This window comes from Mesoplodon mirus (genome assembly GCF_964341445.2).
Source record: "Mesoplodon mirus genome assembly, chromosome: 11".
Lineage (NCBI taxonomy): Eukaryota > Metazoa > Chordata > Mammalia > Artiodactyla > Ziphiidae > Mesoplodon > Mesoplodon mirus.
In genome coordinates this window covers 21,440,642-21,454,136 of record NC_138987.1, presented here as the reverse complement: position 1 = coordinate 21,454,136, position 13,495 = coordinate 21,440,642, and the positions used below count along the sequence as shown (strand labels likewise).

General features: G+C 39.7%; 1 protein-coding gene across 1 annotated transcript in view; it reads right to left on the bottom strand.

Annotated features, from left to right (window-relative positions):
- CFAP54 (cilia and flagella associated protein 54) overlaps positions 1–13,495 on the bottom strand; it is a gene marked incomplete at its 5' end in the record, with an annotated part of 318,667 nt that overhangs the window by 30,298 nt on the left and 274,874 nt on the right. Inside the window, one exon of the mRNA XM_082636308.1 lies at positions 8,942–9,016. Within this exon, the coding sequence (XP_082492434.1) occupies positions 8,942–9,016 (75 nt within the window). The remainder of the gene's footprint in view (positions 1–8,941; positions 9,017–13,495) is intronic.

The following is a 13,495-nucleotide window of genomic DNA, read 5'->3' as shown; positions in this document are numbered from 1 at the left end:
CTAGTTTTTCCTCTGTCCTCTGGGTATAAACACACTCAGCAACTCCATAACAGTTACCTAGTATATTTGGGGAGAGTTGCTGACTAATTTAAAAAATTGGTTAGGCACAGAAGAGTGTGGCAGGACATATTTAAAGTGATGAAGGAGAAAAACCTACAACCAAGATTACTCTGCCCAGCAAGGATCTCATTCAGATTCGATGGAGAAATTAAAACCTTTACAGACAAGCAAAAACTAAGAGAATTCAGCACCACCAAACCAGCTTTACAACAAATGCCAAAGGAACTTGTCCATGCAGGAAACACAAGAGGAGGAAAAGACCTACAATAACAAACCCAAAACAAATAAGAAAATGATAATAGGAATACACATATTGATAATTACCTTAAATGTAAATGGATTAAACACTCCAAACAAAACGCTCCAACATAGACTGGCTGAATGGATACAAAAACAAGACCTGTATATATGCTATCTATAAGAGACCCACTTCAGACCTAGGGACACATACAAAATGGAAAAAGATATTCCATGCAAATGGAAATCAAAAGAAAGCTGGAGTAGCAATTCTCATATCAGACAAAATAGACTTTAAAATAAAGACTATTACAAGGAACAAAGAAGGACACTACATAATGATCAAGGGATTAATCCAAGAAGAAGATATAACAATTGTAAATATTTATGCACCCAACATAGGAGCACCTCAATACATAAGGCAAATGCTAACAGCCATGAAAGGGGAATTCGACAGTAACTCAATCATAGTAGGGGACTTTAACCACCCCACTTTCACCAATGGACAGATCATCCAAAATGAAAATAAATAAGGAAACACAAGCTTTAAATGACACCATTAAACAAGATGGACTTAATTGATATTTATAGGACATTCCATCCCAAAACAACAGAATATACTTTCTTCTCAAATGTTCATGGACCATTCTCCAGGATAGATCATATCCTGCATCACAAATCAAGCCTTGGTAAATTTAAGAAAATTGAAATCATAGCAAGTATCTTTTCTGACCACAATGCTATAAGACTAGATATCAATTACAGGAAATGATATGTAAAAAATAGAAGCACGTGGAGGCTAAACAATACACTACTTAATAATGAAATGATCACTGAAGAAATCAAAGAGGAAATCAAAAAATACCTAGAAACAAATGACAATGGAGACACGACGACCCAAAACCTATGGGATGCAGCAAAAGCAGTTCTAAGAGGGAAGTTTATAGCAATACAATCCTACCTTAAGAAACAGGAAACATCTCAAATAAACAAACTAACCTTGCACCTAAAGCAATTAGAGAAAGAAGAACAAAAAAACCCCAAAGTTAGCAGAAGTAAAGAAATCATACAGATCAGATCAGAAATAAATGAAAAAAAAAATGAAGGAAATGATAGCAAAGATCAATGAAACTAAAAGCTGGTTCTTTGAGAAGATAAACAAAATTGATAAACCATTAGCCAGACTCATCAAGAAAAAAAGGGAGAAGACTCAAATCAACAGAATTAAAAATGAAAAAGGAGAAGTTACAACTGACACTGCAGAAATACAAAGGATCATGAGAGATTACTACAAGCAACTCTATGCTAATAAAATGGACAACCTGGAAGAAATGGACAAATTCTTAGAAATGCACAACATGCCGAGACTGAACCAGGAAGAAATAGAAAATATGAACAGGCCAATCGCAAGCACTGAAATTGAAACTGTGATTAAAAATCTTCCAACAAACAAAAGCCCAGGACCAGATGACTTCACAGGTACATTCTATCAAACATTTAGAGAAGAGCTAACACCTATCCTTCTCAAACTCTTCCAAAATATAGCAGAGGGAGGAACACTCCCAAACTCATTCTACAAGGCCACCATCACCCTGATACCAAAACCAGACAAAGAGGTCACAAAGAAAGAAAACTACAGGCCAATATCACTGAGGAACATAGATGCAAAAATCCTCAACAAAATACTAGCAAACAGAATCCAACAGCACATTAAAAGGATCATACATTATGATCAAGTGGGGTTTATCCCAGGAATGCAAGGATCCCTAATCATAAATATAATATCAGGGGGACTTCCCTGATAGCACAGTGGTTAAGAATCTGCCTGCCAATGCAGGGGGCACAGGTTCAAGCCCTGGTCCAGGAAAATCCCACATGCCACAGATCAACTAAGCCCGTGTACCACAACTACTGAGCCTGCACTCTAGAGCCCGCAAGCCACAACTATTGAGCCCGCATGACACAACTACTGAAGCCTGCGTGCCTAGAGCCCGTGCTCCGCAAAAAGAGAAGCCACTGCAAAGAGAAGCCCGGGCACTGCAACGAAGAGTAGCCCCGCTTGCCACCACTAGAGAAAGCCTGTGCCCACAGCAACAAAGACCCAATGCAGCCAAAAATAAATTAATTAATTAATTAATTAATTAAACAAAACAAAACAAAACACTTACTGACACCCTTGGGGAGCCAACACTGGGCAAGGCAGGAAGAATGTAAGTATAATAAGATCCAATCTTATTATATAGAAGACTCAATCTGCTCTAGTAGGGGAGACAAATGACTAAATAAACTAAGATGTGTTAACATACCTGTGACTCTATGTCTCCCTCTTAGTGTTCCTCTGCCCTCTCCATAGTTCTTACCCAAACCTTCTCAAAGATAATAGTTATTTTAGTGACTAGCATATGGTTGATGTCAATATCTGATCATAAACACATCAAATATGATTATTTTCAGAATCAGAAATAAGAGAACATGGGCACACTGGATTCCACCATGTGAAAAGGAGTGCCCATTAATATTGTACATAATAATGTAGTGTAGGCCATTAGAATCTGTCAAGAATTTTTTTAGTTAAAATTCAAAAAAAATTTTTTTAGAAAACATATTGTATGATTAAACTATTTTCTATTCAACCTGAGCTTGAGAAATAATGGCAGACATCAGGCTCTACCGGTGCTTTCTCAGAGCAAATGAGAGGAATTCGGGGATTTACTGTGAAATAAACTTATAGCTGCTCCAAGCCACCTGAGCCTCTGGCAGGCCGTCAGGTGTCTCACGAGTACTCTCACCTCCCATGCATCTCTGTTCTCTTGCATCTGCCTCTACTGGCATTTTCCACACCCATATCTGGGAAGCCAAGCGCTGCTGGAGAAAAATCACAAGCCAAGTAGCCTAGTGCCCCTCAAATGTATGACTTTTAAATCTCATTGTGGCCCTCAATTCTTCTACTTTTTCTTGGTCAGCTCCTTGCTCATCACACATAGCTCATGACTATGAATATTCAAGATCTTCATCTCTCTTAGAAGATCATACCCTCAACCCTTTATCCCACTCCAGTCTTAGATGAACTTGCCTCTACTTCACTGAGAAAGTGAAAACCACTGGGTGGGAACTGCCCCCGCTTCTCCTATCCTTCTCTCACACACTTATTCACATCCTTTCCTGCCCTAATCTGCTGCCCCAAGACCTACAGAAAGAGGTGTATTTCCTCTGTTTCCAGGCAACTATCTCACTTATGCCGTCAATATCTTTCTGTTTCCGGCCCACTCCCTTAGGCCTTGCTTCATCATTTGTCCTTTTTTCTTCTGACAGGCAACCTCCACCCCTCCCAGCTCTTTGCCCTGTGCACTGCTGCTGTCCTAACACCCGCCCTTGACTCCGTGCCTCCTGGGAGCTGCTCCTCCACCCTCTCCAGACTCCTGTCCCAAACCTTCTCAGAGATTCATCTACACTTGCAACCTTCCCTTTCTCACCTCTCACTCCTCCACACCCTGCAGCATCGGCTCCCTCTTCTAATCAGACATTCACTGGGTGCACTTTAGTCAAAGATGCAGATCCCGGATGTAAGCGGATCTATGGTTGACTAGTGCCTCCTCTACTTACAAGCTGCAAGAGCTTGGGCATGCTGCTACACCTCCCCATTTCTAAAACGGGGATAGTAACAGTAACCAACTGCATAGGCTTCTTGTAATGTTAAATGAGATACTGGATTTAAAACACTGGACAGTGTCTTCACATGCCATGTGCTCAATAAATATTAAAATTACTACTACTATTAGTAAGATTTGCAGTTTAATGATTATAATCATTAGTGTTTGTCAGGTACTATAGTAGGTCTAGCTAAAAACCGTGAACTCAAAAAATATCCTACTAAACTCATGCAGCCAAGAAAAACTACTTTGCAATCTCCTTATACAATGTGGCTTAGGGTCACCTTTTCCACCTTCAAAGCAGGATCTGCTCCTAGGACTTTCCTCTCCATACTGAGTCTGTATGACTCAAATCAGTTCAATACATACATACACACATGTACACACACACCTACTACACACACACACACACACACGTAGATTAGGTAAATTCACATGTATCATGTGAACCAGTACAAAAGTATTTAATTGAGCTGAATGCAGGAACTTAAACCTATGCTGCCTTTACAGCAACAAAAGTATCTACACCAATGTTCTCCGTGCAGCTGGAAGTCAATAATCCCTGATGAATGGAGTTGTATAGAACGACCCCCCACAGGCAGTCACAGCAAGAGCGGAAAGAATATTTTTAGCGTCATGTTTGAATCGTACCTGACAACTTGGAAACTGCAATAATCTGAACCTATGTAGGCAATGAAAGGATCGCTTCATTGTTGGTGCACCAGAAAGTATACCTAACGGTCATTTACATTCTGTAACTAATCACTAAGAACGTTAGCATGGAGCACTCATTCCCTTCCTTCACTTCCTTGCTATCTCAGGTTATTTTTGTCACAAGTTGTGTGTGGCAATATTTATTTTAATTAAGAAGAGGCAATACAGGCAAAGGCAATTATAATAGATATGTTCAGTAAGGAACTAAACTGAACAGCAAGATCTCATGCCAGTGACAAAAAAAGGCATGTAATTTTATTTAGACAAATTTACTTCTTCTTTATTTTAACCATTTACTTCTTGGAACAAGCTTGTAAACGCCCACGCTCCATCTAGCACCATCAGGTAAGTCTTGCTCTCAGCGGAAGTGTTTGCGTGGGATTCAGTTGGAGGCACCTTCTCTTGGACCAATGATTCTTTCACGACTGTGATCTCATGTTGGGATCTTGTACCCTGACCTAATTCCTCTAGGATTCAACAATTATTTACATTACAGGCAAAGAAAATGATTCCTGGTTTTCTCTCTCTCTTTAAGACTGTTACTCTCCTTTTCTGTCAATATTTCAAAACAAATTTGGATCTTAAAAATCTGTTGAAATTAGTTGACTAGAGGATGAAGAATTCACACATGGAAGGCAGGACCATGGTAGGGAAGATGATAATGAAGATGACATGATGAAATAGCTAATAATTATTTAACATTTATTTGCACTAGACCCTAATCCAAATCCTTAACATACATTATTTACTTTAGTCCTCACAACTGTTAAGGCACTGTTGGCATTATTACCCCACTCTACATATGAGAAAACTGAGGCTTAGAGAAGTTAAATGATTTGCCTCAGGTCAAACAAGATCCAAGGCTGAGATTCCAACCCAAGTCAAAGCCCATTAATGTTATAAATCATGTGTCTTAAAATAATAATTTTTTTCTGTGACCTATTTGTAAAGCACAGTTTGTACAAAATTAGATTTAAGCTTGATTTTTATTGTCAATGGTCTGCTGCAGTAATTCTACATATTTCCATAATAAAAAATTAAGTTCCGGGGCCTCCCTGGTGGCGCAGTGGTTGAGAGTCCGCCTGCCGATGCAGGGGATACGGGTTCGTGCCCCGGTCTGGGAGGATCCCATATGCCGCGGAGCGGCTGGGCCCGTGAGCCATGGCCGCTGGGCCTGCGCATCCGGAGCCTGTGCTCCGCAACGGGGGAGGCCACAACAGTGAGAGGCCCGCATACCGCAAAAAGAAAAAAAAATAAAAAATAAAATAAAAATAAAAAATTAAGTTCCTCATTTAAAAACATGGGAAAAGAACATGAATGGCCAGATGAAAAAAAAATTTTAAGCAAATATTAAATTTCAGGTATTTAAAACTAAAGAGAATGTAATTCAAGAAACAGTAACCAAGTGATGTCGTGTACAAGGCACTGTAAGAATTCAAAGATTAAGATAGCCCCACCCCTGCTCCTGAGAAGCTAATGATCTAGTGGGAGGGACACAGTGTAATGTTTCAGGTCTTACTTCAAATGTCATCTCCTAAGAGAATTCTTCCCTGACCACCAATCTAAACTGTTGCCCCATCCCCTGTTACTTTCTATCACAGGGATCAGAATACTTTTCCTGTAAAGGGCCAGATAGTAAATAATTTAAACTTTGTGGGCTATATGGTCTCTGTCAAAACTACCGAGCTCTGCTGTTGTAGCTCAAAAGCAGCTATAGACAACTGGTAAACAAATGAGCATGGCTGTGCTCCAATAAAACTTTATTTACAAACAGGCAGTGGGCCAGACATAGTTCACAGGCTGCAGTTTGCCAACCCTACTCTAACATCTCACTCTGTTTTTTCCTTCATAGCACCTAACAAAATGCAGAATTATCTTGCTTACTGATTTATTTACTATTTCTCTCCAAAAACAAAAACAAAAACAAAACAAAAAAAACGGCAGCTCCGAGAGAGTGAAGTCCTTGTTGCTTGTTCACAGCAGGCTCTCTAGGGCCTAGAAAGGAGTTCCTGACAAATAGGCAGTTCACTCTAAGTAATTTGTTGATTGGCTACATGAATGAACACCATTCCACAAAAGGAGAAACACAGACTGCCAACAAAGTATGAACTATATTTGGCTTTACTATTAATAAATATAAAATAATTAAAATGTCATTTTTCACTTGTCAGATCTACAACAGTTAGAAGAAGAGGAGGAGGAGGGGGGGAGGAAAGGGAGAAGAGGAAATGGGAGAGAGAGAGCAGAAGAAGGAGGAGAACTAGTGCGGATGAATACACGGGTACACCGGGCCTCTCACCTACTGCAGATGGGAGAGAAAACTGGTGCCACATTTCTGGAGGCCATTTGCAATTATATACCAAAATGCATATGCCCATTCAAAATGGGCAAAGGATTGAATAGACATTTCTCCAAAGAAGATATAAAAATGGGCGATCAGCGATTAAATTAGTCATTAGGGAAATGCAAATCAAAATCACAATGAGATACTACTTTCCACCCATTAAGATGGCTATTATCAAAAAAGAGAAAGTAAGTGTTGGTGAGTATGTGGAGAAATTAAAACCTCTTGCACTGTTGATGGGAATGTAAAATGGTGCAGCTGTTGGGGTTTCCTTAAAAAGTTAAACACAGAATTACCATATGATCCACCGATTACTAATTCCACTCCTAGATGTACACCCAGATACTTGTACACCCATGGTTATAGCAGCATTATTTATAGGAGCCAAAAGGTAGAAACAACTCAAATGTCCATCCACAGAAGAGTGGATAAACAAATGTGGTATATACATACAATGGAATATTATTTAGCCTTAAAAAGGAATGAAGTACTGATACATGTTAAACATGGATGAACTTTGAAAACATTGCACTAAATGAAATAAGCCAGACACAAAAAACCAATATTGTATGATTCCATTTATATGAGTTACCTAGAATAAGCAAATAGTAGAACAGAGATTACCAGGAGCTGGGGGAGGAGGAAATGGGGAGTTATTACTTAATGGGTACAAAGTTTCTACCCGGGATGATGAAAAAATTGTGGAGATGGATGGTGGAGATGTTTGTATAACGTTTTGAATGTACTTAATGCTACTGATGTGTACACTTAGAAATGATTAAAATTGTAAATTTTACATTATGTATATTTTACCACAATAGAAAATGTATACAGATCTTCCTTTACTTATGATGGGGTTATGTCCCAATAAATGGGTAAACTCATCAGAGGTTGAAAATATCTTAAGTCAAAAATACACTTAATACATCTAACCTACCAAACATCAGAGCTTAGCCTAGCATACCCTAAGCATGCTCAGAACACATACATTAGCCTGCAGTTGGACAAAATCGTCTAACACAAAGCCAATTTTATAATAAAGTGCTGAATAGCTCATGTAATTTACTGCATACTGTACTGAAAGTTAAGAACAGAATGGCTGTCCGGGTCCCGAATGGCTGTACGTATGTGGGCTGTTTCCCCTCATGATCATGGGGGCGATGCGAGCTGCAGTTCACTGCCACTGCCTCATATCACAAGTATTGGACGGCATATTGCTAGCCAGGGAAAAGCTCAAAATTCAAAATTCAAAGTATGGTTTCTACTGAATGTGTATTGCTTTCATAATATCATAAAGTCAAAAAAATCATACGTTGAATCATTGTAAGTCAGGGACCATGTATATATACTTTTTACTCCAAAATCCTATTCCTAAGGATTAACTCTGAGGATGGGTGAAATACGTATGTTCTAGAACCCATCAACCTCAAGATCCATGAATAAGGATCTAGTTATATAAATAGAGCCTGACATGACAAATACATAAAAGAAACTATTATATAGGCATGAAATAAGACAGGGTAGACTTTTCACATAAAAATATCTCCATAGAATTATTGTTGAATGAAAAAAAAAACAAGTTACAGAATGCTTGTGCAGTATGATCCCACTGATGTAAAAATTCAAAAGTCTAACTATACATGAAAAAAATTTGAGATTTTCTCCAAAATGTTAATAGTGGTTATTCCCTGAATGGTGGATTTGAGATGATTTTAACATTATCCTCTCCACAACTTTCTGTACTAGTTGATTTTTTAACAAAGAATATTTCTAACCAAAATAACATGCTATTATAAACTCATGTTTAGCAATTTTTCACATTAATTAAGGATGGTTAGGCCCTTGATACTTTCATAATAGATGTTTTCTGTATTTCCATTTCCATAGCAACAATACTTGTTAGAGAATCACATACAGTTTTAAAAGAGATGCATACCTCAGATAGTGGAGTTGCCTCTTCATCAGGTAAAAACAAAGATACTATTTCAGAGCAACATTCAATAATCATATTCTAGAAATAATAAGACAACATAGTGAGGTTGATCTTATTGGTAAAATACTAGATATTTTAATTACAAATTATTTATTTCATTTGCCTTTTGTTACATCATTCCCCAACCCTAATTCCCAGGATGAAACTTAGAGGGATTCAGAGGTCACAATCTTTTAAGTAATTAGGGTTATTTGAAAAGATACAAAATAGCCACAAACTATAAGATTTAATGATAAATAATAAATTATTTTAGGATTCTTTCCCTGCAAAATTCACAATTAAAATTCATGTGTTAGAGAAGAACAAGTAAAGTAATTCACACCAAAATAAGATTTTGGAAGATCACTTTTCTTCTGAGAAGAGAGCCCTGGAATAAAGAGGTTCAGATCTGAGAAAGGGTTTAAGCAGAGATGAACATTGGGAATTGAGAAAGAAATGGAAAGAGAAAATGAAGACGAAGAAGAGAGAGTTGATATCATACATGATCTATTGCTGAGGACACTGCCACAGCCCCTACTGTTTGGACACAGCGTGTTTCTGTGTGGACATCTGACCCAAGAGAGATCTACCTATAGGCAGGGTTGAATCAATCAGATTCTCCATCATTGTAATTTCATATAAGGAAGGACAACAGAAGAGAGTTATCATCAGGACTGGCCAGATGAGCTGAGAGGTCCCCATACGGAGTTGGAGAAGGCACCTATTGGGCTAGATGTAAAATAAGTGAGCAAGAAACAGAGATAAATGAGAACTGACACCGCCTGTGGGACTGAGTGCAATCTTGGCTCCCGACTCTCCAAGTTTCACTTTCTGTGGGGCCCACTGTGTTTTGTCCCCAGCCCTTGGTTATGCACGAGCTTCCTTACCATGCCCTGCCAAATACTGCCTCCTTACCAAACCTATTTCATTTGAGCTAGCGTAAGTAGTTTTTCTTTACTTACAACTAAAGGAGTCATGATTATAAGACTGTCAGACACTATAAAACTCTTAGAGGAAAACACAGGAAGAACACCCTTTGACATAAGTCACAGCAAGATCCTTTTTGACCCCCCTCCTAGAGAAATGGAAATGAAAACAAAAATAAATAAATGGGACCTAATGAAACTTAAAAGCTTTTGCACAGCAAAGGAAACCATAAACAAGGTGAAAAGACAACCCTCAGAATGGGAGAAAATATTTGCAAATGAAGCAACTGACAAAGGATTAATCTCCAAAGTATACAAGCAGCTCATGCAGCTCAATATCAAAAAAACAAACAACCCGATCCAAAAATGGGCAGAAGACCTAAACAGACATTTCTCCAAAGAAGATAAACAGATTGCCAACAAACACATGAAAGGATGCTCAACATCACTAATCATTAGAGAAATGCAAATAAAAACTACAGTGAGGTATCACCTCACACCAGTCAGAATGGCCATCATCAAAAAATCTACAAACAATAAATGCTGGAGAGGGGGTGGAGAAAAGGGAACCGTCTTGCACTGTTGGTGGGAATGTAAATTGATACAGCCACTATGGAGAACAGTGTGGAGGTTCCTTAAAAAAACTAAAAATAGGGCTTCCCTGGTGGCGCAGTGGTTGAGAGTCCGCCTGCCGATGCAGGGGACGCGGGTTCGTGCCCCGATCCGGGAGGATCCCACATGCCGCGGAGCGGGTGGGCCCGTGAGCTATGGCCGCTGAGCCTGCGCGTCCAGAGCTCCGCAACGGGAGAGGCCACAGCAGTGAGAGGCCCGCATAACACACACACACACACACACACACACACACACACACAAACTAAAAATAGAACTACCATATGACCCAGCAATGCCACTACTGGGCATATACCCTGAGAAAACCATAATTCAAAAAGAGTCACGTACCACAATGTTCATTGGAGCACTATTTACAATAGCCAGGACATAGAACCAACCTGAATGTCCACTGACAGATGAATGGATAAAGAAGATGTGGCACATATATACAATGGAGTATTCCTCAGACATAAAATGAAAGGAAACTGAGTTATTTGTAGTGAGGTAGATGGACCTAGAGTCTGTCATACAGAGTGAAGTAAGTCAGAAAGAGAAAAACAAATACCATATGCTAACACATATACATGGAATCTTAGAAAAAAAAAAAGTTCTGAAGAACCTAGGAGCAGGACAGGAATAAAGACGCAGACATTGAAAATGGACTTGAGGACATGGGGAGGGGGAAAGGTAAGCTAGGACAAAGTGAGAGAATAGCATTGACATATATACACTACCAAATGTGAAATAGATAGCTAGTGGGAAGCAGCCGCATAGCACAGGGAGATCAGCTCTGTGCTTTGTGACCACCTAGAGGGATGGGATAGGGAGCGTGGGAGGGAGACGAAAGAGGGAGGGGTATGGGGAGATATGTATACATATAGCTGATTCACTTTGTTACACAGCAGAAACTAACAGAACAATGTAGAGCAATTATACTCCAATAAAGATGTTAAAAAAAAAAGTATAATGAACAGGGAATACTTCCTGGAGAAAGGGTCATATAAACTGAGGCATGAAAGAGTAGTAAGACTTCAACTGGCATAGAATGGGGACAAGGGCATTCCAGATGGAGCAATGAAACAGCAGATATTCAAGGAACATAAAGAACCTGATACGGTCTTTACTGCTGGTGTGTATACGAAGCACGGTGGTGAGAGTGGTGAGAAATAAGGCTGAGAGGTGTACTTATAACAGGACACATAAACGTAAGGAATTTGGATTTTGTTGCTTAGGAAATTGAGAGACAGTGGACTGAGGGGATAATGATCTGACTGCTTTATAAAGATAATTCTGGCTACCACGTAAAGCTGAACTGGACTAGGAAGAGATAAGAGAAAGAGAAATTAGCTAGGAGGCTACTCAAATTGTTTGGGCAGGAAGTGATCATGGCCAGAAGTAGGGCAGCTTCCATGGGACCAGAAAGGATGGAGGCAGGCGGGACACCCAGCACTGACCGGGGGACACCAGCTTCCTATGACAAACTTTCCAGGCTCCTGGTCCACTTTACTAGACAGAGGGGAACACACAACCTGGAATGCATTCTTACGTATTCTTCTTATTTATCCAAATTTCTATATTTCTAATTGAGTTCTTAGGACTGGTTAAAGTATGCTTTCTTTCTATACAAAAGGTTTCAATAATAGCTGTGATAGGTTACTGTCATGATTTCATCAAGAGCTATCAAGCAAAATGACACTGTCTGTATCATTAATCATTTCCATAACAGATGAAGACAGCCATGTTACCTGATAAATGCCTTCCATGGCTTGTCTCAACATTTATCAAACACAAGTTTCACCTCAACAATGTTCTGATTCTTTGGTATTATTTGAGGTAAACCACATACACACTTGGGAAACTGGCTGATTCGATCCATGTTGGGCTGTGAGAAACCTCCCGTGACCTTGCTGCCACAGAAATGAAGACAAGGAAAGCACTGAACTCAACAATCCCAGGCAGAAGGCGGCTGGAGGGATGCTGCAGTTGGCAAGGGGCCTGGGAGGGCACAGAAGGACCCCTGCTCAATCTTTGCCATTTTCCCTTAAAGAGGAGCATCTGTTGATTTGGTGAGGGATAGGCTTCTGAGTGACTTCAAAAATAACAGAGCCAACATTTTGACTTAGTTGAAGTCCTCAGCGTTGTTCACCCATTTTATGGGAAAAAACTTCCTAAGTTGTTTTCCATCCTCCAAACTCTTGCTTCCCTCATCCCTCCTTCACATGCCATCAGGGTTATCTTAGCAAATTTCAGGGTGGATCATGAGATGCTCTTCCGGACACTGCCCCCAGCTTTTCCTATGCCCCACACCCAGCCCTGCCTTCCCAGGGCCCTACATTCACCCTGCACTCCTGCCACCCTGAATACAACATCCAGCCCCATGACTTCACCTCTCATCTCTTGCTGTATCCTCAGTCTGGAGTAAGTGCTCTCCATAGGTCTCCAACTAGAAGTTGGTTACTGGGCTAGATATCAGAGATCGAATGATAAATAAGACCCCTGAGCAAAGGAATTCAAAGTCAAGAGAGAGGAAGAGACACAGAAAGAGATAATGACCAAAACAATATAGTCAGAGCACAGGGTACAAGGAAACATGGTTTTTATTTCACTCTATAGGGGCTATAAAATGCTACCTGTGCTACTGAAGGAAGCACAAAGTCTAGCTCAACTCTCTCTCTTCACACACACACACACACACACACACACACACACACACACATCCCTAAGTGAATGAGATTTTTTTTAATGATAAATTAGAAGAGTTTGCATCAACAGCTCCACCCCTGAGAAAGAAGGATATCAGCAACCTTGCCCTTTTGTATATGTGTAGAATCCAGATAATGGGGGAAACAGGAAAAGGGGAAGGTGTCAGAGAGACTAAGCTGAACTTCATAATCAAGAGCTGAACCAGATTCACTTTGTTATAAAGCAGAAACTAACACACCACTGTAAAGCAATTATACTCCAATAAAGATGTTATAAA